This window comes from Atractosteus spatula, chromosome 18 (assembly GCF_055471065.1).
Source record: "Atractosteus spatula isolate fAtrSpa1 chromosome 18, fAtrSpa1.hap1, whole genome shotgun sequence".
NCBI classification, from domain to species: domain Eukaryota; kingdom Metazoa; phylum Chordata; class Actinopteri; order Semionotiformes; family Lepisosteidae; genus Atractosteus; species Atractosteus spatula.
The window spans coordinates 7,047,584-7,073,385 of record NC_142723.1 but is presented as its reverse complement, the minus strand read 5'-3'; the positions used below and the strand labels follow the sequence as shown (position 1 = coordinate 7,073,385).

At 45.1% G+C, this 25,802-nt stretch overlaps 2 protein-coding genes across 5 annotated transcripts; one reads left to right on the top strand and one right to left on the bottom strand.

Moving 5' to 3' along the window:
* Positions 1–60: 60 nt before the first annotated feature.
* Positions 61–18,539, top strand: top3a (DNA topoisomerase III alpha). The gene is made up of 20 exons (XM_088936483.1): positions 61–126; positions 529–772; positions 1,697–1,756; positions 2,040–2,113; positions 2,410–2,485; positions 3,242–3,350; positions 3,724–3,867; positions 4,576–4,746; positions 4,876–4,976; positions 5,407–5,481; positions 7,142–7,224; positions 7,468–7,675; positions 8,181–8,366; positions 8,811–8,940; positions 9,433–9,546; positions 10,999–11,164; positions 12,057–12,203; positions 13,094–13,216; positions 14,381–15,111; positions 17,152–18,539. Exons 2-20 carry the CDS (start codon positions 575–577, stop codon positions 17,313–17,315), a joined length of 3,060 nt encoding a protein of 1,019 aa, XP_088792609.1. The 5' UTR covers positions 61–126; positions 529–574; the 3' UTR covers positions 17,316–18,539.
* Positions 18,540–19,405: 866 nt separating this feature from the next.
* Positions 19,406–25,209, bottom strand: mief2 (mitochondrial elongation factor 2). 4 transcript variants are annotated; one of them, XM_088936933.1, is made up of 4 exons: positions 25,069–25,209; positions 22,243–22,403; positions 21,684–21,852; positions 19,406–21,234 (listed from the first exon to the last, which is right to left on the bottom strand). In XM_088936933.1, the coding sequence occupies exons 2-4, from the start codon at positions 22,375–22,377 to the stop codon at positions 20,177–20,179; spliced, it is 1,362 nt and encodes a 453-aa protein (XP_088793059.1). In that variant the 5' UTR covers positions 22,378–22,403; positions 25,069–25,209; the 3' UTR covers positions 19,406–20,176. The 4 variants fall into 4 exon arrangements, with proteins under 4 accessions (XP_088793059.1, XP_088793056.1, XP_088793057.1 ...); XM_088936930.1 differs by having other exon boundaries at positions 19,406–21,237; positions 25,127–25,206; XM_088936931.1 differs by having other exon boundaries at positions 25,127–25,197.
* Between the last annotated feature and the right edge of the window lie 593 nt (positions 25,210–25,802).

The window sequence follows — 25,802 nt, the reverse complement described above, 5'->3', positions numbered from 1 at the left end:
GTAGTTTTTTTCCTCAATCCAGGTTACACTTTACGGCACAAATATTTTATTAGTATTTGCGACAGGTCGGGGAAGGCGCTGAATTTGTTTCTGGAGAGCTGGAGTTTGGAGGAACTTGACTATAAAGTAAGTTACCGGTAGCTGTTTTGAACGATTGGGGTTTTGTGTACACGAGATATCTATGTATGTTTACAGTAATTATTATAATGTGTTCCTGTTACTGGATTGCCTGGTTCTTTGGCAAAAATCCGTTTCCCTCCTTTTAGATGCCAAGAGTGAAATCTGGTCGAATAACGAAGCGATCAGTCTAATTATAATTTAACCGTATACCGTCCGTAAGCGGCATGTAGTAACAAAGTATAGGATAAAAGTTTGTACTTTTTTAGAACTTAAGCGATAAAGAAATAGGATTTTGTTTTGGGATGCCAGCGTAGTTGGTCTCTATTTATATGTTGAACACCTGACTATTTTAGCAATTGGACAGGGAAGACCTCGGAAGAGCCATGTAAATGATCGGTCATTTGTCAGGTAGACGTGCCTTCAACGCCATGCCAGCGCTAGGGGCTGTTCTGGGATGATCCGCCTGGCCCGGAGGCTTCTGACCCTCCGCGGACTGAGAGAGACTGTCTACAGCCGGCACAGAGCGCTCAGTGGCCCGGCCTCCACAGACATGAGCCGCAGGCTGCCGATCAAGAAGGTCCTTTGTGTGGCCGAGAAGAACGATGCGGCGAAGGGGATAGCAGAGATCATGTCTAACGGGAGGATGAGGAGGGTGAGTGACCACCCTCGGTATCGGCAGCGCCCCAGCGTTGCGTAAAGTGCGTGTGTGTTTGCTGCCACACCGCGGTATTTGAAGCTCAACTCAATTCTTCAGTCCTGGTTTTACTAGTCCTAGTCTGTGATCAACTCTAGCTTTAACAAAGTAAATACTGTTTATCAGGCTGTCAAGCCTTTAAAATAAAAGTTTTCCATTCATCCATTTTCTTTCACCACTTAATCCAATTACGGGTCGCGGGCAGGAGTTTATCCCAGCAAGTAACAGGCACAAGCTGGGATACACCATGGACAGGACGCTACTCCTTCACAGGATATGTACAGACACAAACACGCACGCACTCACACCAGGGCCAGTTGTCCCAGAAGGCACTTAACCTCCCAGTATGTCTTTGGACTGTGGGAGGAAACTGGAGCACCCGGAGGAAAACAACACGAACACAGGAAGAACATCCAAACCTCTCTCCCTTTTGGCTAAGATCAAGTGTACTATGTCTTTGGACTGTGGCGAGAAAACAGGGGGGGGACATACAAACTCCCCACAGATAGTACGCCAGGTCCGGAATTGAACCCAGTGGCCCTAGCAGTGCGAGGCAGCAATGCTAACCACTGTGCCACACACGTAAATCAAATGTTGATCTACTTGCTCATTTTTATTTGGATCACACAGTTACCTCAAGTACGTTTATACAGCTTGATTGAAGAACCTTCCTCAAGCGCACAACAGCAGTGTCTCACTGCTGCCCCAGTTTTCTTATGATCCAGTTTTTTTTAAGGAGATTTATCCTTTCTAACTTGGCTTTGAGGGAGAAGGCACTCTTTTTGTTCTGAGTGCATTTTATGCAAGTGTGAAAAGCACTCAGTGTGATGTGTTCCATCTAATGTAATGATCTAAATGTTGTTTTATAAAATTGTTTTGCAGAGAGAGGGCCTGTCAAAGTTTAATAAAATCTACGAATACGAGTATCACTTGTTTGGGCAGGTAAAGTATTCTGATTTGCTTTGTCCGAAAGAGAATGCTGGGTGCTACGTAACCTTTTGAAGGTATAAAATTATATCGCCGGCGATACCTTATGTAGAAATGCAAAGAATATGTATTATCCTTGCTTGTTCTGAAATGAGTTTTTTAAAATGTTGTAAAGGCAGAGGAACAGCTTTGATTTTAGAGGGAATATGGGTTGTGGAGAATATAGGAATTTCACTGTAGTAAAAAAAAATGGCATCTTTCCCTATATTTGAGTCCTGGCTTTCCATTATTTCCACAGAATGTGACAGTTTCTATGACCTCAGTCTCTGGGCACCTCTTAGCACTGGAATTCAAGGCTCCGTTTCAGAAGTGGTATGGAAAACAGAAACATACAACCCTCCTGTCCTCTGAATATAAGTCTTGCCTTTTATCCATCTGCCTTTTTTATAAAGCGCTTGTAAAGCCTGTATGTCTTGATACTTTAACCCTGATGCTTATTTATTTAATTATTAGTGAGCAAATTCATGACAGGCACATATGCTAGTCTGCACTGGACTGTAATGCTGGAATTGTGTGGTGTGTGGGCAGTGATTTTGGTTTTGGACGGTTCTCTTGATATAGACACAGTTGCCTTTACTGATGATCCAGTGCACTGCTTTTCCTCTTAGGCACAGCTGTAATCCTGTGATGCTGTTTGATGCAGAAGTCGAAAAATATTGTCCTGACAACTATGTGGACATCAAGGTATGGTTGTGTGCCTTTTTATTTTGAATTCCTGGGCCATTATACTGTACATATCTTCTGTAAATTCATTGTGATTGTAGCATGTGAAGAGGCTTCTACCTTAGAATTCTATAGCTGATAATCATTTTATGATAATTTGTTATGGCAGAACACATTCTCAAAAAATCTAAACAAAGTTAACCATTGCTTTCACAGACTCCCAGATCACTGGTCTGGTCGAAATAGCGATTGTCAATTTAGGTGAGCAATTCTTGCTGATCAGGAGCAAGTAGGGGTTCCATGCTCAAAAAGGTTTCAAATGGAAAAAGCCCAGTTTCGGCTGTGAGGGCGCAGGGACTTATACCTCTGCACACTTTCACACATTCTCCCTCTTCAAGAAGGCTCTACAGCCAAAACATTATTTTATTCCCTTCCGTCTTTTCAGAATGGAAATCTATGCCGCTGCCTGTTTTAAAGCTCTTAATTTCTTTTTAATTATGCTTGCATAAAAAGTTAGTTATTAATATAATATAGAATACATGAACATTGCCAATAATGTAGAACAATATTATCTTTTAAATATTCATTCTAAGATTATTGTAATGTTTCTGTCAGGTCGATGTTTCAACTTTGCCTTATTCAGATAAGGGCTTAAATACTTTCCTGAAGCTGAGGCTTGAATCTTTGTCCTTTGTGCCTGTGATCCGGGCCTTTTTGGAACGCCTGTGAGGCCCCGTCTTGTCTGTGGGTGTCCTCTGACCCCTGTCCTTTCCACAGAGGACTCTGGAGAGGGAGGCGCACCAGTGCCAGGCACTGGTCATCTGGACTGACTGCGATCGCGAAGGAGAGAACATCGGCTTTGAGATCATTGATGTATGTAGAGCAGGTGGGTGGTTTTTCAGTTCTCTCACTGGCGTCCTTTCCTGGTTTGTGCTATTTTTGTGCTTAGTCACAGCTGTTTGCAGATGCAGTCATTTTAATTTAGCTTTGCTGGAACGAGTTCTTTGTGTTAACAGTGCTTCAGTGCAGAACTTTGCTAAATATTATAGGTAACCACTGCTGTTCCTATGCATGTTTTTCTGAAGAACAAGGATTTCATGCCAGTGGATTAACAGTCCTGCACTCTCTGGAGTGGTTCAGCACTGTTGATTTCTGTAGAACTGCTGGAATGTTGTGTGCGCCGAGACCTGCTCTGTGGCTCTGTGTTTGGTTATTGACGGGACATGGTGGCGTCTAATCCTCTGTGTCTGTCGTGTCAGTGAAGACCAGTCTTCAGGTGTTCCGCGCACGGTTCTCCGAGATCACCCCCAACTCCATTCGAAGGGCCTGCGAGACTTTGATCGAGCCTGACATCAACATCAGTGACGCAGTGGATGTCAGGCAGGAACTGGACCTCCGCATCGGTAAACTGGGATTCTGCATTTCTACTTACAGTGCAAAAAACAGTCCACTGTTTTACCTGCTGAAGCTCAGCAGGTGGGAGCCTGTTCAGTACCTGGATGGGAGACCTCCTGGGAAAAACTAAGGTTCTGCTTGAAGGGGTTTTAGTGGGGCCAGCAGGGGGCGCCTAACCCACAGTCTGTGTGGGTCCTAATGCCCCAATATAGTGACAGGGACAATATACTGTAAAAAAGGCAGCGTCCTTCAGATGAGACGTAAAACCAAGGTCCTGACTCTCTGTGGTCATTAAAAATCCCAGGGCGTTTCTTGAAGAGAGTAGGGGTGTTAATCCTGGCTTCCTGGCCAAATTTCCCACTGGCCTTTACCAATCATGGCCTCCTAATAATCCCCATCTATGAACTGGCTCCATCACTCTGTTCTCCTCTCCACTGGTAGCTGATGTGTGGTGAGCATACTGGTGCATCATCCAGGTGGGGCTGCACACTGGTGGTGGTGGAGGGGAGTCCCCATTACCTGTAAAGCGCTTTGAGCGGATTGTCCAGAAAAGCACTATATAAGTGTAAGCAATTGTTATTAATGAACACATCCTTAGTGATGCATGCATGCTAATGTGGTCTCTGTGTCAAAGTACGTCTATATCTTTCCGAGTTAGCTTTGTTTGAACTCCATTTTCTCCTAAATTAATCAGATCCCATTTCCATCGTTTCCAGGGGCATCTTTTACAAGATTCCAGACGCTACGCTTGCAGAAGATATTTCCCACAGTCCTCGCCGATCAGCTGATCAGCTACGGCAGCTGTCAGTTTCCCACTCTGGGCTTTGTGGTGGAGCGGTTTAAAGCCATCCAGGCGTTCATCCCAGAGACGTTTTTCAAAATTAAAGGTGGGCCGAATTTTAAAAATAAGCTCTCTTTCTCATCTCTTGTCGGCAGCGTTGCTTTCCGGGGGCTCTTTGTCATTTTGGGAGCGTGGTCTCTCCGCGCGGCTCTGAGTCCTGTTCTGTTTCCTGCAGTGCTCCACCACACTGAGGACGGGGAGGTAGATTTCAGCTGGAAAAGACACCGGCTTTTTAATCACACTGCCTGCCTGGTCCTTTACCAGATCTGTATGGAGGTACGTACTGTACTCACACGTCCACGTTAGTTTTTTGCTATGTACATACTTTATTTATTGTAAATACTTTAAAAAGTGAGGCATAAGAAAAATCTAGAGGAATATAGAGCCTTTGAGACATCCTTAACACAAGCCTGAGGCTAAAACAGCACTTAGAATTTATCTTCTAACATGGCTACAACAGGACAGCCTTTAAGCTCCATTCATGTTAATAATATGTTTCCTAGAGTTTCTTTAACAATAGTATCTGTTGTTTTTAGCCAGTTAATGGGTTCGTGTTTGCAGTTGTTAATGAAAAGAGTCCTTAAGCAAATGACAAGATGTACTTTGCACTGTGGCATCTGGAGGAGCTCTGTTCAGTCAGGTTTTGCATGTTTGTAGCCTGTGTTTTAATCATTTAGTGAAGGCTTACTGTGCCTTTCTCTTCCAGGATCCTGTAGCCACAGTTATTGACGTGACCAGTAAACCAAAAAGCAAATGGAGGCCTTTGCCTCTCGACACTGTAGTAAGTACAAAATTGCCTAGACCTTTCTTACTGCTTATCTTTACGCTCTCCTTAAAGCTGAAATGGCTGCTCTGTGGTGAAATAAATGTCTTTGTTTGATCTAGCCCTTTTCTTATCGAGACATCTCAAAATGCTTTTCAGAGGAGCTAACAAATCAATATACAGTTACATTGGTTGAGAGAACAAATCTGAGATACAAAAAGGTCAAAAATAGCTAACCTCAAGAGATGTGCTTTTAAACAGCCTGTGACAACAGGTACAGATGGGGAAGATTAACCAGTCCACAAAAAACAAACACAATTTAGGTACATTTCTGCAGAAATCCATATCATCCAGTGTCTGGCACCTGTCGCATGACACACACGGCAAGCCAGAGTTAAAAGAACAGATCTATCAAGGCAAAGTATGATAGCCTTTGAGGTAGGAAGGAGCCTGATTGGTTAATGCTTTGTAGATCGGACGTTTTGAAGACAAGCCAATGTTCTGGATGCTAGGAAAGGACATATTCATGTGGGGTTTGGATCTGTTGAAGAGTCCAGCAGTTTTGAACATAGAGCTACTGGCAAGGAATGCATTATAGCAGTTCACTCTAGAGAAAATAAAGGCATGGGCCAGTTTCTCAGCATCTGATTGGGACAGGATGGGTTATAAATGGATGCAATTACACAGGTGAAAGAAGGACACCCTTGTAATATTTCTGACTGATAAACACCGGGCAAGAAGAAACCAGACTTTTTCACTAGCATCTTATCTCCCAGCCATCAATGAGTGTGTTAAAAGGCATCCATGTTGCGCAGTTGGTGTGCTGGCTCCAGAAGCATCTGTCTTGTCACTTTGGAACTGCATCCGGGTTTTAATATCTGACAGGCATTTTGTAGGAGCAGTGACACTTTGATAAGGCATGCGTCTGCCTTAGTCTGCGCATAAATCTAAGTGTCCTCGAGGTTGACATGTCAACACCATGGTGATCTGGTCAAGTGTAGATTCTGAAGGAATAGGGTCTAAAACTGAGCCTTGTGGAACACCTACGGTCACTAAGGAGGTGGTATAAGGCTGCTCTTCCTGTTGTCACAGATTGTTTTCGTTCAGAAAGATCAGAGCCAAACCAGCTAAGAGCAGCCCCAGGAACTGCCAGTGTAGGTCTCTTAGCAATTTAGGAGGATTGCATTATTAACAAAATGCAAGAGGCAGGGCTAAGGTCCAGCAGAACAAGATTGGACAACATGCCAGAGTCTGCAAGCATGGCGGTGATCATTAGTCACTTTCACCGGGACTGTTTCAGTGCTACAGAACTGTCCAAAGCCTCATCGAAATGATTTGAGAAGTTTGTTTTTAATCAGGTCTTGCTTTTGAAGGTATTACTCTGCACTGTTAAACTTCTTCTAAGAAAGAGAACTTATTAAATTGATTTCAGGGTCAATTTTGATTTAGTAAACAATAATGATTTTGTGTTTGTTTCCTCTTGTTCCTTTATGCTTCATTTGTGGCAATTTTGGGAACTATATAAGTGTAGATATGTCCTAAACCTAAATATTTCATAAACTATATAAAAACGAATGTCTCTCAATCTTCAGATCTACACTTTCACGACATCGAAACATCTTCACTTTTCGTCACTCCTGCTGTGCCTTTCCGTGTCTGAACTGACTGCTTTTTCCAGGAACTTGAGAAGCTGGCGTCTCGCAAGCTGAAAATAAGCGCCAAGGAGACCATGAAAATTGCAGAAAAACTGTACACCCAAGGGTAGGTCATGCTGAATGAGACCGACTCTGAATACGTCACGTTTACAAAATGCATAATAATTAAACTGTGCTTTTACTTTTCGTGGCTTTTTTTGCCCAAGGTATTTCAAGGCACATTTTATGAAGTAGAAGGACCAGTTAATGCCCTGTGCACAAGGAAAAGCCGTGTAATGCACTTTGATCTCGGGGATGTGCAGGGCGAGATGCATTGTCTGATGGGGGCCTGTGTGTTGTGCGTGGCCAGGTACATCAGCTATCCCCGAACGGAGACGAACATGTTCCCCAGAGACCTGAACCTCACCTCCCTGGTGGAGCAGCAGACCGGGGATAATCGCTGGGGGGCTTTTGCTCAGGGTATCCTGGAGAGGGGTGGGCCCACACCGCGGAACGGCACGAAGAATGACCAGGCCCACCCCCCCATTCACCCCACCAAATACACCAGCAGCCTGCAGGTGAGTCAGGGGCCGAGGCGCCAGCACAGCGCTGTCGGCAGAGCTGTGCGGGACAATACTGGGAACACAATGTCTGCCTTTCTGTCTTAGAGCCGTTTTTCTGCCCTCTTGCCAGGAGAAAAGGAAAGTGACTGGAAATGAAAAAAGTATCTTGTAAAGAGTAATGGTTTGTGATCTGTGGCTAACATCTTGCAGGCTGCCACTCCAAAGATTAGGAAATCAAATTGCAGAAAAAAAAATCAAATACATTCATACAATAAATTCAGCAATATTGCTCACTAGGCTGAATTATTACAGATTATATGATAATGTTGAAGGTGCTATAATATGATAAGAATATTATAATTATTTATAAGAACGTTGTGATTTAAAAGATTTCATAGTTTTGAAGATGTATTTTCTGCTTTGACAGCATGAAATTAAGGTATCAGGTGTCCTGCCTTTCCACGTTTTTTGCTGAAAACCCTGGGTAGTTTGGGCTGGATTTCGTTTTTTCACTGTGCAGGGAAATGAGCAGCGGCTGTACGAGTTCATCGTCCGGCATTTCCTGGCGTGCTGTTCCCAGGATGCCCAGGGGCAGGAAACCATTGTTGACATTGACATCGGCCAGGAGAAGTTCTCTGCCCATGGACTTATGATCATAGCCAGAAACTACCTGGAGGTCTACCCCTATGACAAGTGGAACGCTAAGGTATTAAGCTGTCTCAGCTTTGCTGATGGAGTAAAGGGAGAACTTGAGAGAGAGTGTCCCGATCTGCTTGTGATTCCTGTCCTACACAAGCTTTAGAATGTGGAGCTGTGTCGTCTTCTGAGCTGCAGAGGGACAAGCAGGGGTCAGTTACACACTGAAAATTGCTGTAGAGCATGGAATTAATTAACCTCTTGTTTTGTTCCATTTTTATGGTGAAGAGTCTTGAACCTTTTAACCTAACGTCCACTGAAACTCAGAATGTAGAATCCAGTCTCTCATGCTACAGGGAGTGAAATGTTCCAAAGTCGGGAATGAAACTGTATTCCTAACCCTCTACGGGTTGGAACATAAGGATAAGCAAAAGGGAGAGTCTGCATGCCTCACTCGTTGGCCGCGGTGCCCTGTCGGTGCGGTAGGACTGAGGTGTCCCCTGTCCGTCTGCAGGTTATCCCAGTGTACGAGCCAGGGTCCCGGTTCCAGCCCACGGCTATTGAGATGGTGGATGGGGAGACCACCCCCCCCCAGCTGCTGACGGAGGCTGACCTCATCTCGTTGATGGAGAAGCACGGCATTGGTCAGTGCAAGCGCTTTACTGACCAGCGCTGACACTTGCACAGAGAAAAATGCTTGTGCGGAGCAGAATGTTTTAGAATATTTGTGTGTCAAAATGGTTCTGCACTAGAAATTTGGATTTTCGTCTTAAACTGTATTTTGCCAGTTCCAGGGATGAAGCTTTTTTTTTGACCCCATAGAATCAAATAAACCAATATAAGGATTCTGGATTATTCACAGTATGATGTGCTTATTCAGGTGTCACTCAAACTGATGCTTCAGTGCCCAGATTCTAGTGCTATAGCTTATTTGTGCTGCAGTTTCACTAGTTTATTATAAGAGCAGGGGACAACATTGTTTAACTCTAATTTTTTTAAGACGCGCAGATGTATGATGGGGATTTTCTCATTATAGCAGTAAAGGGTGGCTGACAGATGCTACAGTCTAGTTACGGTAGATAAAACCGTCACTTTCGCCGAAGTGAATTTCCTCGTGGTCTGTTGCTGTGTCCCAGGTACGGACGCCACTCACGCCGACCACATAGAGACAATCAAGTCCAGGATGTACGTGGGGCTGACCGCTGACCAGAGGTTCCTCCCAGGGGAGCTGGGGATGGGCTTGGTGGAAGGTAATGAGTGTCTTAGGCCCCTTGCATGCTTTCAGAGTTTTAGAGCAGCCCTGGGTCGCCTTTCCTGAACTGTGAATGCTTCCAAAATGTAAAGGCCGGGGCTGACCTTACATATATGGCAGTGCGGTGGCACTGTGGCTCAGGATCTGCGCCTGTGGCTGGAAGGTTGCCGGTTCAAATCCCGCAGCCGGCAGAGGAATCCTACTCCGTTGGGCCCCCGAGCAAGGCCCTGAACCCCAACTGCTCCAGGGGCGCCATATAAATGGCTGACCCTGCGCTCTGACCCCAAGCTTCTCTCCCTGTCTGTGTGTCTCATGGAGAGCGAGTTGGGGTATGCGAAAAGACAAATTCCTAATGCAAGAAATTGTATATGGCCAATAAAGTGATCTCATCTTATCTTACCACACCTGAAGAAGGCAACACAGCCGAAACATTGTGTTTTCTCTCTTCTCTTTTCAGCATGGAATAAACATATTACTTGTTCCTTTGCAGATTATGCAAACTACTGACGCAGCTACCCACCTGAACTACTTATGTTATCTTATATAGGTGAACACGCAGCCAGCCCTGGGCCAGTGTTGTATTATATTACCAGTGAGAACACAGTAACAAGCCTCTGCCAAGTTCACCAGCAAAGCAGGAAATGGAAGAAAGGTCTAGTTACACTTGGAAAGCAAACAGAGCTTTTTAACAGACCTGTTCAATGTTTTTGTTTTAATGAGAATGAAGAAACAGCCATTGGAGATAGTATTTAACAATAGCACCATTCAGTTAGCTTTTCAAAACCTGTACAGAATCTTAATGCAAAAGTGTTGTCATTTTAAACTGGACACCGTATAATTTATGATATTTGTAGTACACTGCGTTTTATGAAATAGAATTAGATTTAACAGAACAGTGGCTATCAGAAGTATTGAGCCCAGTTTGACACGTTTCACAGTTTATTTTGTTACAGTGTGAAATCCGAATCTGGGATTTTTTGTCATTGATCAACACAAAACACAAAAGGGGAAAACAAAATTCTACAGATCCTCCTGTTATGACGAAGATAGTGGAACAAGAATAGAAAGCTGAGAGCATGGTAACTGCTCTAGAGTTCACCACACCTTTGAAGCTTATGTCCGCCTCCCCAAGAGTTCTTAAATTTTCCTCCCTCGTCCAGCACCATATTGAAACTATCCTTACCCAGAATGGAAAATAGAACAGGCTAGAAACAGTGCGCATAACATCATTCATTATGGCAAGGTCCAAAACCTTTTACAGTAATACAAAGTAAACACAGTTTTAGGATTATTTGTCTTCTCTTCTGAAAGGATTTGATCTCTGCTGGCTTAAAATCGTTGTTCTTTCACACTAGCCTTTGTTAAACAGGCACTTGCTAGTAAGGACTGGAGAGGGTGCAGGCAAACGGTCTCTTCAGCGTACATGTTGCTGTCATCACTGGTTTTGCAGGCTACGACTCGATGGGCTATGAAATGTCCAAGCCTGACCTGCGAGCCGAGCTGGAGGCGGACCTCAAGCTGGTCTCCGAGGGCAAGAAGGACAAGTTCACGGTCCTGCGGCACCACGTGGAGAAATACAAGCAGGTCTTCATCGAGGCCGTGAGGAAGGCGAAGAAGTGAGTAAATCAGCCCCCTTTAGCTTACAGCCAGCAGCTACATCGCCCTGTAACTCAGCACTGGCAGCCCACTGCAGCTCAGCAGGTGTGAGCCTGGTCAGTACCTGGGTGGGAGACCTCCTGGGAAAAACTAAGGTTGCTGCTGGAAGAGGTGTTAGTGGGGCCAGCTGGGGGCGCTCACCCTGTGGTCTGTGTGGGTCCTAATGCCTCAGTATAGAAACGAAGAACTATACTGTAAAAAGATGCCATCCTTCAGATGAGATGTAAAACCGAGGTCCTGACTCTCTGTGGTCATTAACAATCCCAGGGTGTTTCTCGAAAAGAGTAGGGATGTTAACCCTGGTGTCCTGGCCAAATTTCCCATTGGCCTTTACCAATCATGGCCTCCTAACAATCCCCATCTCTGAACTGGCTTCATAACTATGTTCTCCTTCCCACTAATAGCTGGTGTGTGGGGAGCGTTCTGGTGCACTATGGCTGCCGTTGCATCATCCAGGTGGGGCTGCACATTGGTGGTGGTGGAGGGGAGTCCCCATTACCTGTAAAGCGCTTTAAGTCAAGTGTCCAGAAAGATGCTATATAAGTGTAAGAAATTATTATTAATATTAATAGCTTGAGTCGATCGTGTGGTCTTTGTTCTAATACTGTGACAGTTTTGTGAGCATTTATGGGCGCATCTTTCACAAAGCATGAGGGCGATCCAGAGAAAATAGTTGAAAATTAAAAGAGAGATCGATAGAGACACACAGGCAAATTGAGATTGGCACATAAAAGGAGTTATCTTGCCCAGTTCTTCCCAAAATGGATTACTCTGCTTCTGTAACGCGAAGAGCACCCCCGCAGGTCGCTCCTCCTTGCGATGGGGGTGTGACAAGGAGTTTGGGGGTTTCAGGTTGGACGAGGCCTTGTCGGCCTATCTGGGCCAGGCCCGGGAGCTCCCCCCGCAGGACGAGCTGCAGATGGAGGGGCCCCCCGCCGTGAGGAAGTGCCCGCAGTGCAGCAGGGACATGGTGCTGAAGAAGAAGAAGGACGGCCATGGGTGAGAGAGCCGCCGTTCGCTACCGATCCCTGCTTCTTCTGTCGTCTCTAGGTCCCGTTGTAATGAAAAGAACGCAACACCCTGCCCTATGACATTTTGTCATGATTTTATGATTGACTGGGATTCTTGTTCTGCGCCCCGAATTGGGATTGTTCTACGCACCACACATCTCCGTTCTGTTGGCAAGAATATTTCAATTCAATTGAATTTATTTTTATATAGCGCCTTTCACAACAAGGTTGCCCCAAGGCGCTTTACAAAGCAAGTGACCCTACATGTTGTGAATACAGAACAGAAAAGACCAGAAGACAACGGAGGAGAGGAGCCAAAAACTCCTTTGTAAGGAGGAAAGAAACCTCTAGGGGTCCAAGGTCAACTGGCTGCCCAACCCCTTTGGCTTGCTAACATTATACAATTAAAAAATAATAATAGATAAGGGTATTAATCCATCCATCATGTCTTCTGTATGTCAGTACTTCATGCAGATCTCTCCTAAACGATAGCTATATCCATGAAGTCCCTCTGGGATCCATGGCAGTGATGCAGCATCCAACTCAGATGGTGCCCAGCCCGGGCGCCATCCGGACATGGGGGGAGGAGAATTTGTCTGGGTGCAGAATCCTGCAGCTGTAAAAAGCCTCACTCGAGGGCTGAATTGCGAAACTGCAAGGCTGAAATGCACCTGAGTTTAATCACTCGCCACAGTCACCCGCAGACTCCTCAGAGATTGACGAGGCAGAGCTCTGAGCGGCAGGTTTTCGTGTTGCTAATTAGAAAGCAGGATCAGGTGATGGCAGATTTAAGACAGCGTCAGTGTTTTGTGAACAGACCCACAAATGATATAAGAAAGCGTACAATGAACTAACGGGGTTTTTTTTGTATTGTCTTAGGATGTATTTGTCCTGTGTAGGTTTCCCCAGCTGCAGGTGTGCAGTTTGGTTCCCGGATTCAGTCCTGGAGGTCAGTCGGGATGAAGAGGTCTGCTCGACCTGCCGGCCCCATCCCGTGCACAAGTAAGTCTGGACCTGTTCTTGATCCGGAGGGATCGAAGTCCCGAGAGAGCCTCCTGCCAAATGCAGGTGAATCTGGTGAAACAGGACCGATTTGCCAGTTTTTTTTCGCGATATTCCCGTTCAGATCAGAATTGACAGTTCTGCGTTTTTCATGTCATGGTTCAGATCCCTAAGCACGCACGTCGACAGTCTGCTTTGACCCGCCCGGTTTTGAGCCATGCCTCTTTTAATGCATCACAGGCAACACAGCCATCTACAGAGGGCTCGGTGCTGCCAGCACCTGGGAAGCTGCAGGGGTCACTGCATCCTCAGAGCTCTGGCTAACTAAGCTCAGCTCTTTTTGCTGTGGGCATTTCTTCATCAGAAGAGCAGGAACAGGAACAGTCTTGTGCAGTTTTAGCCTTCGTTGAGCTCAGCACATATTGCAAAGCAGCGTTGGGTCTGCCCCACAGGACAGAGCAACTGCAAGGATTTCCCAACATAGGTACATGGGATTCATGACAGGGGTTCGTTTTACACTCTTAAGGGCTCAGTCCTGTCGTTTGAGGTTCATTACTTCTACTCTTAACACTTTGTAGGAGGAAATTAGTCTGTGCAGCTGTTGATACGAATCAGGCTCATTTTGCTTTTACATTCATTTTGGCTCATGCAGTAGAAGGCTAGAATAGCAGATTCCAGCTATTATTCTGATAGCTCCCACGATGGAATCGAGCATTAATATCGTAACCCTGAGCATGTGTAAGCTCCGTGCCTCTTCACTTCTCCTGGTGGCAGTAGTGTACCAGTGCTCAGGGAATCCCAGTATTGATGTGGCCCAGGTTCAGACTCGAGATCCATGGAGCAGGGAGCTCAAGCTCCCTTCAGATCTGAGCCACTCAGGGCTCCGCTGAAATATGAATGCAGGCAATTCCTGAGATAGTTCAATAAAAGATGTATTTTCAGCTCACAGACAGCGAAGCAGCACGGATCGCCTTGCGTTGGTACACTTCTGGGGCTATTGCGAAATGATTGCATGACTTGCATGTTATTGAAACCTTTGCCCTCCGATTGTCCATTTTTGCAATCGCCAGCCCCTCTGTGGTGCAACGCCTGCATTGAAAACCCCAGTGTGTTGGGTGAATCGTGCTTATGAAGGCGTCTTTCCATTTTGTGTCTGAATTACAGGCTGAAGTTTAAGTTCAAGAGAGGAAGCCTCCCTCCCTTGATGCCCCTGGAGTTTGTGGGGTGCATCGGGGGCTGTGACGAGACCCTGCGAGAGATCCTGGACTTAAAGTACTTGAGAGGAGCGGGAGCTGGGGCGCCAGCAGCAAACGGCACCTCGTCCGCCGGCCACCTGCGGAACAGCCAGTTTCTGAACCGGCCTAGGGACCGCCCCTCGCCCGCGCCCAGACCGGAGAGCAGCAAACAGCCCACATGGGCCTCACGCCCTCCGGCAGGGGACGGACACAATGCGACAGTCTGCAACTGCGGGCAGGACGCGGTCCTCCTCACAGTGCGCAAGGAGGGGCCCAACCAGGGCCGGCAGTTCTACAAGTGCGGCTCGGGGAACTGCAGCTTCTTCCTGTGGGCGGACCAGCCGGGGGAACAAGGCGGGAACGGGGCAGAGGGGAACTTCCTGAACCCGTCCCGCACCCCCCAGCCGCCGTGGCCCTCGGCGGAAGGGTTCGGGGGCCGCCCGGGGCTCGGCTCGGGCGGCCCCGCGCGACCGGGGGCCGCCCGGAGAGGCGCCGGGGGAGGAGGCGGGGAGGAGATCCTGTGTAAGTGTAACGAGCCGGCCGTCACACGGACCGTGATGAAAGACGGGCCCAACAAGGGCCGCACCTTCCACACCTGCGCCAGGCCCCGGGAGCAGCAGTGCGGCTTCTTCCAGTGGGCCGACGAGAACGTGCCGCCAGGTACAGTGTCTTTCCTGCCGAAAAAAAATGGCCGAATCGTTTCATTTTCAAGACCGTTCAATCTTATCCGTCCATCTGTTATCTGTAAGCTTCTTATTTCTGGGCCATGACAACCCAGAGCCTGTCCTGACCATATAATAATAGTACACTTTTTTTATATAGCGCTTCTCAAAAAACTTTAAAGTCAGAAAAACATGAGAGGAGACAATTCCGATAAGGGTTGGATGTACAGTAGGAAAGCGATGGAGCCCGATGAGCTCTGTTGGTAGAGCACGAGACTCATAATCTCGGGGTAGCGGGTTTGTGTCCCACGTCGGGCACAAGGTTCTCTAATAACCCATACTGGGCAGCAGCAGTTGGGTCAGTTTTGGCGGCGGAGGATCACGTTTCCGTGACAACAGCAAGAACACGAGCGCTATCTTCACGGAAGAAAGGCCCGGCAATCTCCTTCCGTATCTTGCCATGAAAACTCTTTGGATAGTGACGGGGGTCGCCATGAGTCGACACCAACTCGACGGCACTCGTCCCATCTCATCCCCCCGGAAAGCGACGAGGCAGACACACGGTGGAGGTCCAGTGGTAGAGAAAGCGCAGTAATAAGGTTGCTGCTGGAAGAGGTGTTAGTGGGGCCAGCAGGGGGCGGTCACCCTGTGGTCCATATGGGTCCTAATGCCCCAGTATAGTGACGGGGACACTATACTGTAAACAGGTGCCGTCCTTCGGATGAGACGTAAAACCGAGGTCCTGACTCTCTGTGGTCATTAAAAATCCCAGGGCGTTTCTCGAAAAGAGTAGGGGTGTAACCCCGGCGTCCTGGCCAAATTTCCCATTGGCCCTTACCAATCATGGCCTCCTAATAATCCCCCTCTATGAATTGGCTACATTACTCTGCTCTCCTCCCCACTGATAGCGGGTGTGTGGGGAGCGTTCTGGTGCACTATGGCTGCCGTCGCATCATCCAGGTGGGGCTGCACACTGGTGGTGGTGGAGGGGAGTCCCCATTACCTGTAAAGCGCTCTGAGTGGAGTGTCCAGAAAAGATCTATATAAGTGTAAGCAATTATTATTTGGTCAATACTAAAGAAAACTGAATACCGGCGAGAGCAGTGCCAGCCAGACGCGTCCGCGTTCCCCCTGAACTGGAAACCGGAAACATTTGTCAGCCAGGACAGGGCATGTCCATCGAGCTAGGGCTGACATTACAGCCTGCCTGCAGTTCCAGGGAGCAGATATCGTATTGAAAGCAGCAGAAATAAATAACCCCGTTCATTTATTGAGGCAGGCATTTTCATTGTTATAAGTACGTTTTGGGAGAAGTTACTTTTTCAAGTGTATTTTCTGTGGTCAAAAGCCGTTTTCACAGAAGAATGAAAAAGAATGTCGCCTGGATACTTGCTTTACACTGATAAAGACCAGGTGGTGTGGGTTCCGTGCAGGGAGAGCACGACATAACAATCGTTTCAATACATTTGTAATGTTATGCCTTTCATTTCTGGGGCAAGTGAATTTCTCATTTCCAGTGATGACCTAGAGAGTTGTACTGCAGGCCTGTATTTATTCTGGAGTGTGGCAGGCCATCCTGAGGACAGACTGTAAAGATCTGGCCAACAGTGACCTAATAGATTTGACGTCGAAGACATTTGTATGCTCGTTTTCACCTGGCGCTTATCAGTATATTGTATCATTGAGCAATATGAGTTTGGCATCTGCTTTTCCCAAGGGGTGGCAGTTATAAAATTGTCTCACAGTGATACCGATGGGTGGGTAATAGGATTTGAGCTCTTGGGAGCCGAAGAAGTTAGTATTAATGAAGGAGAAGCTGTTCTTTCGTTTAAAGTCTTTTGTCTTTTGTGCTAAACCTTTCAATACAGCCAACCCCAATGCAGAGAACTGTATGTGAAGTAATGTGGGTTAAGCCCCACGTTCATGGGTTCAACAGTCCCACCCTAGGATTTGAAAACCCACAGGACGTCCAGTCTGGAGTCTTGAGTTTTATCCACTCGCTGCTCTGCGCTGATTCAGGCTTTCCGTCCCGTTGCAGGTGCACCGAACTCCGCCCCCCGGTTCGGCAGGCAGGGGGGTGTGAAGAGCAGAAGGCCAGATGGCGATTCCTCGTTCAAGGTGCCAGGGGCCAAGAGACAGAGGACCTGCGGACTGTGTCACCAGCCGGGCCACACCAGGAACACGTGCCCGCAGAACCAATGACACTCACAGCTTCCCGAGGACAGATTTCACCCCACCCCTTTCCCATCGGGACATGGGCTCAAGCGTTCCGACGAACCTGTATGGTAACTGCTCGTGTCCAGAAGTACATGGGAGCGTTCTTGGATTTTGAGGACGTTTTTAGAGCCTTTTTACGGCAGTCTCACTTCGTCGGACTGCGCACAAAATCCGCTCAGGTTTCCGTTGAAAGTTACTGGAATTTGGCTGCCAGTTTAGGAATTGAACAGAGCTGGCAGAGCTCCAAGATGAAGTGTGTATCTCTTGGTGCGAGTGAATTCTGACGCCAGCCTGGGAACACGAGGCCTTATGTTCACATAGGGGCAAACACACATTTATTGCTACTGTTGCATTTATGCTTTTTGTGCAAGGGAAAAACACTTAAAATTATTTTCTGTTTTCTTTAGCCAAGTGTCCTCCTATAACTGTGACAAGGTGGGACTTGAAATTGGGGGTCCGGCCTTTACTTTGAAGAATTCACTGTATTTATGTCTTAAGACTATCACAAGTCCCACCTTGTCCCAATTATAGGAGGACACTTGGCTAAGAAAATAGCACTCATTAGGAAGAAAAAAAAAATATTCATCTCTAGGGTGCATGACAAATCGTTTTCTCCATAACAGGAAAAGAACAGCTCTCTCTACAGAGCTGAGATTCATTTTTGTTTTTCCAAGGTTATAAACAAACAAATACCAAGTTGGTAGTCTGTATCAGTGATCAGTCAGAACTGGAAACCTTTATCAAAGAATGCAGGGTTCCAGCACTGGTACTTTTATAATCCTGTTTTCTTAAAACGTACCCGGAGGGTTTTTTTTAATTTGACGTTTTGTTGTGATTTTTGACAAGTTGTTGTTCTGTGTTCCAGCGCTTTACACTTGATGGGGAGAAAACCTGTAGTTGTACAGGATTTCCCAGTAGCCTCTCACAGGACTGTGGTGCGAAGAGTATTTTTCACAGCAGTGCTGAACTCAGTACACGTCCACACAGATGGCTGTCTGGAACTTGACACTTCAAGCTGAGTGGTATTATGAAAACAATTTACATCTTCTGTGGATGATTCGTATTTTTGTGTCTGTCTAAACTTCTTGTTAATAAATTAATGTAAAAAGGTATTAGTAGAAATATTTTGCTAAATGCACCAATTGCTGAATGTCATACATTTCTAAGCCTCATTCTGTACATACTTAATAAATGTGACATTTTATTTTAGTGGTGTGAATTAATACAAGATTGCCGGTATCAGTTTTTCAATTATCCCAACTAGCTTTCCAGTATAAAAAGACTTAATAGTATAAAAAAAGTACAAATTTCTAGTTTCAGTCAAGCTTCTATAAGAAACGTTTAAATGTAGCTCATGTGAGCTACTGTATGCCCAGGCCTAGAATTAGGTGTTCAGAAAGAACATAAAAATACTTATCGTTGTATTGTCTCAAAACAAAAATCCAGGAACCGGATAACTCCTGTGAGCCAGCTCCTTCTACTCCCGTTATGTGTCCTCATTTTTTTATTTCTCAGTGTCAAGATCACAAGGTGCCTTTCACTTTGGCTCAGGAAAACCAGGAGAGAAGTCATTGGGCAGGAAGGTGTATTATGACCAAAAGACCATTAACCAGGTGTGCTAAGTAGCTGGCTCAGAGTTGATGATTAGTTCTTGTAATTAATTTTCAGGACAAAGGGAAATATCATCCCTATAGTTTTTCAGTACGATTAATTCTAGGCCTGGCCTAGGGTGGTAAGTCTTGCTACCACAAGTTCAACCAACCAAAATGACAACACATAGGCCCTATTGGAGCATTTTGCAGCCCAGAAAAGGGTCGTTTAAATTATTCTACTACAAATTCTTTTTTTCCCCATCATTTGATCATCTGACAGTGTAACGAAACATAATATGGAAATTACCATTTTATTAGTGGAATATTCATTTGTCCTTTAAGGAGAGTTCTTATGGGTTTTAAAACATCAGGCAATTAAAAAAATATTACCAAGGTAACATGTTTTTTTTGCAGAATAAAGAGTAAAATTTACACATTGGAAAAATATGTAAGACTCATTTAAAGAAATGGCATATTTTGGTGTTAAGATAAAGAGATTTTTAGAATCTTTATTGAATAAGTTCTTAAAACAGTATAGCTTATCGCGCTTCATAGAAATAGGAGCATGAATTACAATTAGTACTGTGAAAGTATAAGACATTGAACATTCCAAAATAAAATCCACATTCGCTACCGTTTGCACAAAACAGTGTTTAGCTATAAGTGCAAGAAGTGGTAAAATACCATTTAAAGAGTGTGAGAACTGACGGCATTTACTATTAAATACACTCAGACAGAAAACATCACATTATAAATTTGTATTCTATCAGAAAAATAAATGTACATTCAACATTTCAAAATACTAAGTCTGTTTTTCAAAAAGTGTAATTCGGGTGTATAAGCTTGAGAGCCAGAGACGCATCGTTTAGAAGAGTTTAACAATTTATTTTTCCGAAAAACAGAACTGCTTCACAGACATTTAAAGTAATCCATAGTTTGGTGGAAGCAACAATTTGAAAATACGTTTTTTGCACCTCAAAATTCCACTATAACTATAAATTAATTAAAAAAAAACTATGCCAATGATTGTTTCCATAGTTCTAAAGCATGTTTATATACTGGAATAAAGATAGTGCATTGCTTTTCTTATTTATAATGTATAAAGTCATCATTCAAATGACCTTTAGGCAGCAGAAATGAACTTACACAAGGTTAGTCTCCTGTGATTAAAGTGCTGACAACAGCCCAGATATTTGTAATTACTAGTTCTAGACATAATATATTTACAGATGCCAACAAAATCGCGTGGTATGATCATGTCTGAATCAGCATATCAGGCTCAGACACAGCACAGTACAAAGTAAACCCAATCTCATCTATCTCCTCTTCTGAAAAATCAGACAGCAAGTTCACAGTCTGGTTGAAGTAACTGGGCAGGACACCTTGTTCCAGGTAGCCAATGAGCTCCGTGATCACTTGCTGAAATCTGTCTGCAAAAGCAGCTTCTGTCCAGTCATGTTCCTTCTTGCTCAGGTGCAGAATAACATTGGTCAGGTGGCAGCCAGACAGCTTCCTCAAGCCCGGACAAATTCTACACACCGCTTTGAAAGTCTTTAAGCAGCGTTTCCGGATACCACCATCTGCTTGGTCCAGATCAGCCAGCTTTGTGGTTTCTGAGGTGTAAAAGCTTTGGTACCACAAATTGTCGAAATTCTCAGTCTCCTCCGGTTGGGCAGTGAGTACAGTTTCTCCAAACTTTATGGCAGGCAAGATGTAAATGAACAGTTGACCGTGTTGGCTTTGAATTTCAACCTTCAGCTGGTGAGACCCCATTACTGGCCTGACCACACACTCCAGCATGCTGCCTAAAGAAGGCCAGTTCATAGATTCCATCACTACTTTCTTCAAAGCGTCAATAATGGCATTAGAGGAGAGGTAGCCCCCCACAATGAATTTGTCCCAGAAGCTCCTGCCTCGGGGAAAGTACTCCAGGTTTGTCCGTCGGACCATCCAAAACTGGGGGTTCCTCAGTATGGTCTCCTCTCCTGGAATGAGGCTCCAAAGGGTTTCTTCGACTTGCAAAGGCACTAAAAGGCAAGCGTGATCAGCAACCACAACCTGCAGGTCATCGAGCAGAGAGCCGCCCAGGTACATCTCGCCCAGCGGCATATCGGGCTGCTTGCTACGCAGGAACCCCTGGATCTCAGTGCATATCTCTAGAGCCCGCTGCTTGGCTTGACTGACTTCCTGCTGAGGCAGGGCCACGCGATTCTGGTAATACTGCTGAAGCTTCTCTTGAAGGGTGACACAAAGCTCAATCCTCTGGATCTTGGCCTTCGGCTTCTCTGCCTCACAGGAGCTCTTGGCTCCCTCTGCTGAAACAATTGGAAACAATTAATTCAGTGCAGCAGCTGAAGCCTCTTGGTCACATTAAACATGCCCACCTCTGTTCAAGATTATAGAAGCACCAAACCACTGAAGTACATACAGTACATCCAGCGTGTATTTTATATTTTGCATCACATACCAGGTTTGCTCTGCCTGGTATTTAGTATTTTCTCAACCAGCAAAAACTATTCAATATTATGAAAGACGTACTGATTAAGATTTTGAGAACAAACGTTTTAATCTAATAAAGGTTCAACCACTGCAATTCAGTCTCTTTTAGCAAAATGATTCAGACCTCCTCCAAAAATGGTTATTAAATTGTGTGACAAAAGCTCAAGATATGCATCTTGCCTCCATTAAGAATGGAGGTGGACAGTCCGTTCCACTTTTAGTCACAAGCAGCTTTTTAAAATAAGAAACATGAAAAATATACCTTTCTGAGCTTTGCTGGCTGCTGTGAGCTGTTTGATCACCACCCCCTCGATTCCCTTCTTCAGAAGCTGCGGGGAAGCACTGACCAGGCTGAGCTCTTCCCATCCATCTGCAATGCCCTTCTGATCAAGCTTCTCATCATCTGGGGGCCTGCCTGCTCGGTCAATCAACTATAAGGGCAGAATTCACAAAGCACTGCTCAAAGGAAAAACACTAAGCACCGGCGAATAGCACTTATCCACTCATAATGAAATTCATCTGTAAAGAACTAATATTGGAGACAGTATATGCTGTTATACCCATTTTTTTCCAATTTTCAGAAAAATTAAACAAGCATATACACTCTTAAGTTAAGGCATTAAATGTTGCAAATGAGAACTGGGTCATGAAGCACAAGCCAGACAGGAAAGTGCCCTTAAATGCAGAGCATTTATTCTAGATTTATGTTCCCATCTTGGAGCAGTCTGTGTGGCACCTTTGCTCTGGTTTTCAAAGCTGCTGTGCGTGTGCTCATTGATGTGCAATGCCCACACCAACCAGCCGCAGAGAAGCCTGCTTACCCGCTTCACTGCCAGGGTGGCAATGCCCAGCACCGCGGCCCCCCCAACCCCCAACACCAGCCGGGCATTGGCCAGCAGGAAGTCCAGCACTGCCGTGATGCCATCCTCGCCACGTCTCTTCTCCCGCTGCTCCATAATCCCCTGGATCTTCACAACAGCCTCTGCAAAATACGTTGGATACGATCTCAGCTCAAAGGTGTGTCAGCACATGTGTTTTAAGCGTCACTACCAGGTACCGCCCCCCAGCAAAACAATATACAGCAATGCCTGAAAAATCTAAACCAGGCCTGGTTCTGGAGTTAACCTGCCTCTGCATTGGTTCGTGTTGCAAGTGGGCCCTTAGAGGGAAACTAAAACGCTGTTTTTATATTTAGGGGTTAGAAAGAATCGGCATTGATGAGCCCGTTTCAAACCACAATAAAAGGTTTTACAAGATACTGTGTACATCACAAAATAGATCAAACTTCCAGGTACGCACAGCGCCATATTCTGCGATTCAGAACGAGGCAACAAAACTTCCAGTGACGCGATGCAGCCTTTTTACACTGTAATCAAGCGGGCTTGTGAATACTTCTCTTTTAATCCAATAGAAATATTGCTCTCGATTTCCTGACAGTTTTGCAGGCTAATACTACTTGTTAACTCGGCCCGTAGATCACACTGGAACGCATCTGCAGTGAAATGTCTGCTGCACAACCTGTACTTATCCGTCCGTACATCACATTACATTTGTCATTACGGTGACTAGTGAGCAGGAAGGGCCACATCACATCGCAGTTCATGGAAACTCAAAAGCAACATGGTGACTTACAGTACTTTCACAAAATCCACAATTTTGTGCTTAATTTGAAATTTGTAAAAAAAATTCTATAACATCAATGAATTTATTTTGTTACTGAGATTTAATAACCAGTCTGAGAAACTGGGACTGCAGGTCCCCTTTAATCACCAGTGTCAACTGGTGTCTGTAACTGACCTGCTCACTTGTTTAGACTTTTCTGCACTCAGTCCTTGGTTTCCAAAATACCCTAGCTAAAATGTAGTATTTCCCAACAACTCCACATCTCACGCAGTCTCTTCAACTTGTTAATTAGGAATTTGCTCCCTTATTTCTAACCATGAATGTCGAGAATTCCATTCTAAAATCTTTCCAAAGGCTTGCGTTCTTTCCAAAACCAAACCCTTGAAATGCTAACAGTTCTCGTGAACTGATAAGAAATTCCAGCTAAGCAGTATACTCGGTGTTCGAAAAACACGGGCGTGGAGCCTGCAGACTAAACTGGTTAAAAATAAACACATTAATTCAGACAAAGTCTACCAATGAGGTCATCTCAAAAGGCCAGCACACACTGGAAGGGGTTTTAACGTCATGGCCTAATCAACAGGGCTGAAAACCCCCGCTCCCTGCTTCAGGTTTCATCAGCAGAAATCCTGCAGAACCAGGAAGTTTTGTTTTTATTCCTTCCCCCAAAAGTATTCGGTTAACAAACACACATGAGACCTTCTGGTCAGCTCTTCAAGAAGAGCCTTACCTTCCCCCTAGAGCTCCAAGTTAAGCGAAGATTACTGATTAACAGCTAGGGACAATGGCGATTGTTTGCTTCTAAACATGAAACTGAAATACTAGTACATGAAAATTAGGGCGTTTTTTTTACTCCCCCTTTAATAAAACTCTAATGCACAGTTTAGGTTTACTCTTGTGTTTAAAATGGGCAAAATTGCACGGCAATGAAGATTCTTCTCAGCTAAGTGACACAAGTAAGCCATTTAAAGGGTGCTATTCTGAGGTGAGTCGGTACAGTCTTAATTTTGACCCTCTGCCAGGAGTTATTTAAAGTTGCCCGTCTCACAATTTTCCCTGCTGTAACAGTGTCCTAGTTTCCCAGATATTTTTAAACACTATGTCGAGTCAAGGGTTATTAAAATAATCCCCGGGTGAGAAAATGAATACTTCCCAATGCTGAAACATATTTCAACAATCCTGTGCTCTTCGATACGATGAGCAAAATTGTTCTTATTCCAGAGAAGTACTAGAGAGAAATCTGCCGGACTGGTGGAAACAGCCGGAGGGGTCATAATGAACGGAGTGAAATGTATTGAACGTAATGGAGAGGGTCTGACGAAAACATCGTTAAAGAAGAGTACAGAAAAGGTCACTTTTTTTCTACAATTATGCTGCATAATACGTGACCATCACGAGGAACGGGCTGACCCCCTTACTCGTCTCGACACACAAAACACTTAACGTGAAAGTCGCTCGTTAGGAGTCGTATCAATTTGATTCTCCTGGAGTATCAGGATAACCATTAATCTTCAGAGCAAATATCGGCATCGACATTTCATGCAGTTTAGTAAGAAGTACATACAAATGCTAATCGCATTACTCCCATTTCAGTGGAGCAGCATGTAGGCGGTTTAACCACGGAAGATAGTTCAATTTCGTAAAAGCATGGTATCTTCCCATCAGTAGCAGAGTTGTTTGTCTTCAAGCACGATTACAAACGCTACCAATTCAGCTGTTCACGGCGTACGTGGTCTGCCTGGTGTGCTGTTCCTGAACAAAAACTGCAACGCGCAGCATTTTCGTCAAGGTTTGTCCTAAAGGCAGCATTTGCATTAATCCTGCAAGCCAAACCAGCGTCTCATAGGTTATATAACTGTTTTATGACGCACTCGTCAGGCATGTCACAGGGATAAAAACAATCTCTGTTCTTGTGCCACTTTTTTTTTTATCAAAGGGTACCGCAAACACACACACGCTCAACGTGCAACGTGCAACGAGACATAATTGAAAAGGCAACCCAAGCGCCGGTACTACTAACTTACCTCGTGTGCTCTACTTTATTTCTCAAACAATAACTTCCCGACGAGAAGCAAAGTTTACCTTCTTTCCGCCGCCTCTTCTTTTCCATGCTATCAAGAGCCCCCGAGGCCAGGTCACCCGGACCCACCTGTCGTCACCGTGATTGACACCTGGGTGCGCCAATCGCTGCTCACGGCTCCGGGGTTTGAACCGAGACTGCCATTCCGGGGCGGGATTTAAGCAAGCCGGAAGTGGGAAAGGAAATGTATCTCGCAATCGGGGTCCTGTAACTCTATAACCCAATCCTACTGTCTTGTCAAAGAGCCCCGTCTTCATCATTCGCTATTGCTAAAACTGTGTTCTGAGATCTTTATGTTTATGATTTTAATGCTTCTTACACGTTTGCAGAATGAGAGCAAAAACAAATCCGGGGCGAAATGCGTATTTGTTCATCAGGAGGTGTTTGGAATGACTGGTGGTTCTGGATATACAATGATGTGTAAAATTACGATAAATCACTTTTAACATTGTTAGATGTGAGTGATTCCTGCCAAATTAAAAACTTTAAAATGACGCACTGGCAGTACGTCGTTTATACTTCCATAACGCTGTGCGATTAGCAGGAATCCTAACGTTGTTTGTCACATAGGGCAGCGAAAAGAGTTAACGAGCACAGAAGCGTTTGATATTGACACACACACATACAACTCCGGCACAGGATTAAGCGACAAACACTTCCCAGATCACAATTAAGGGA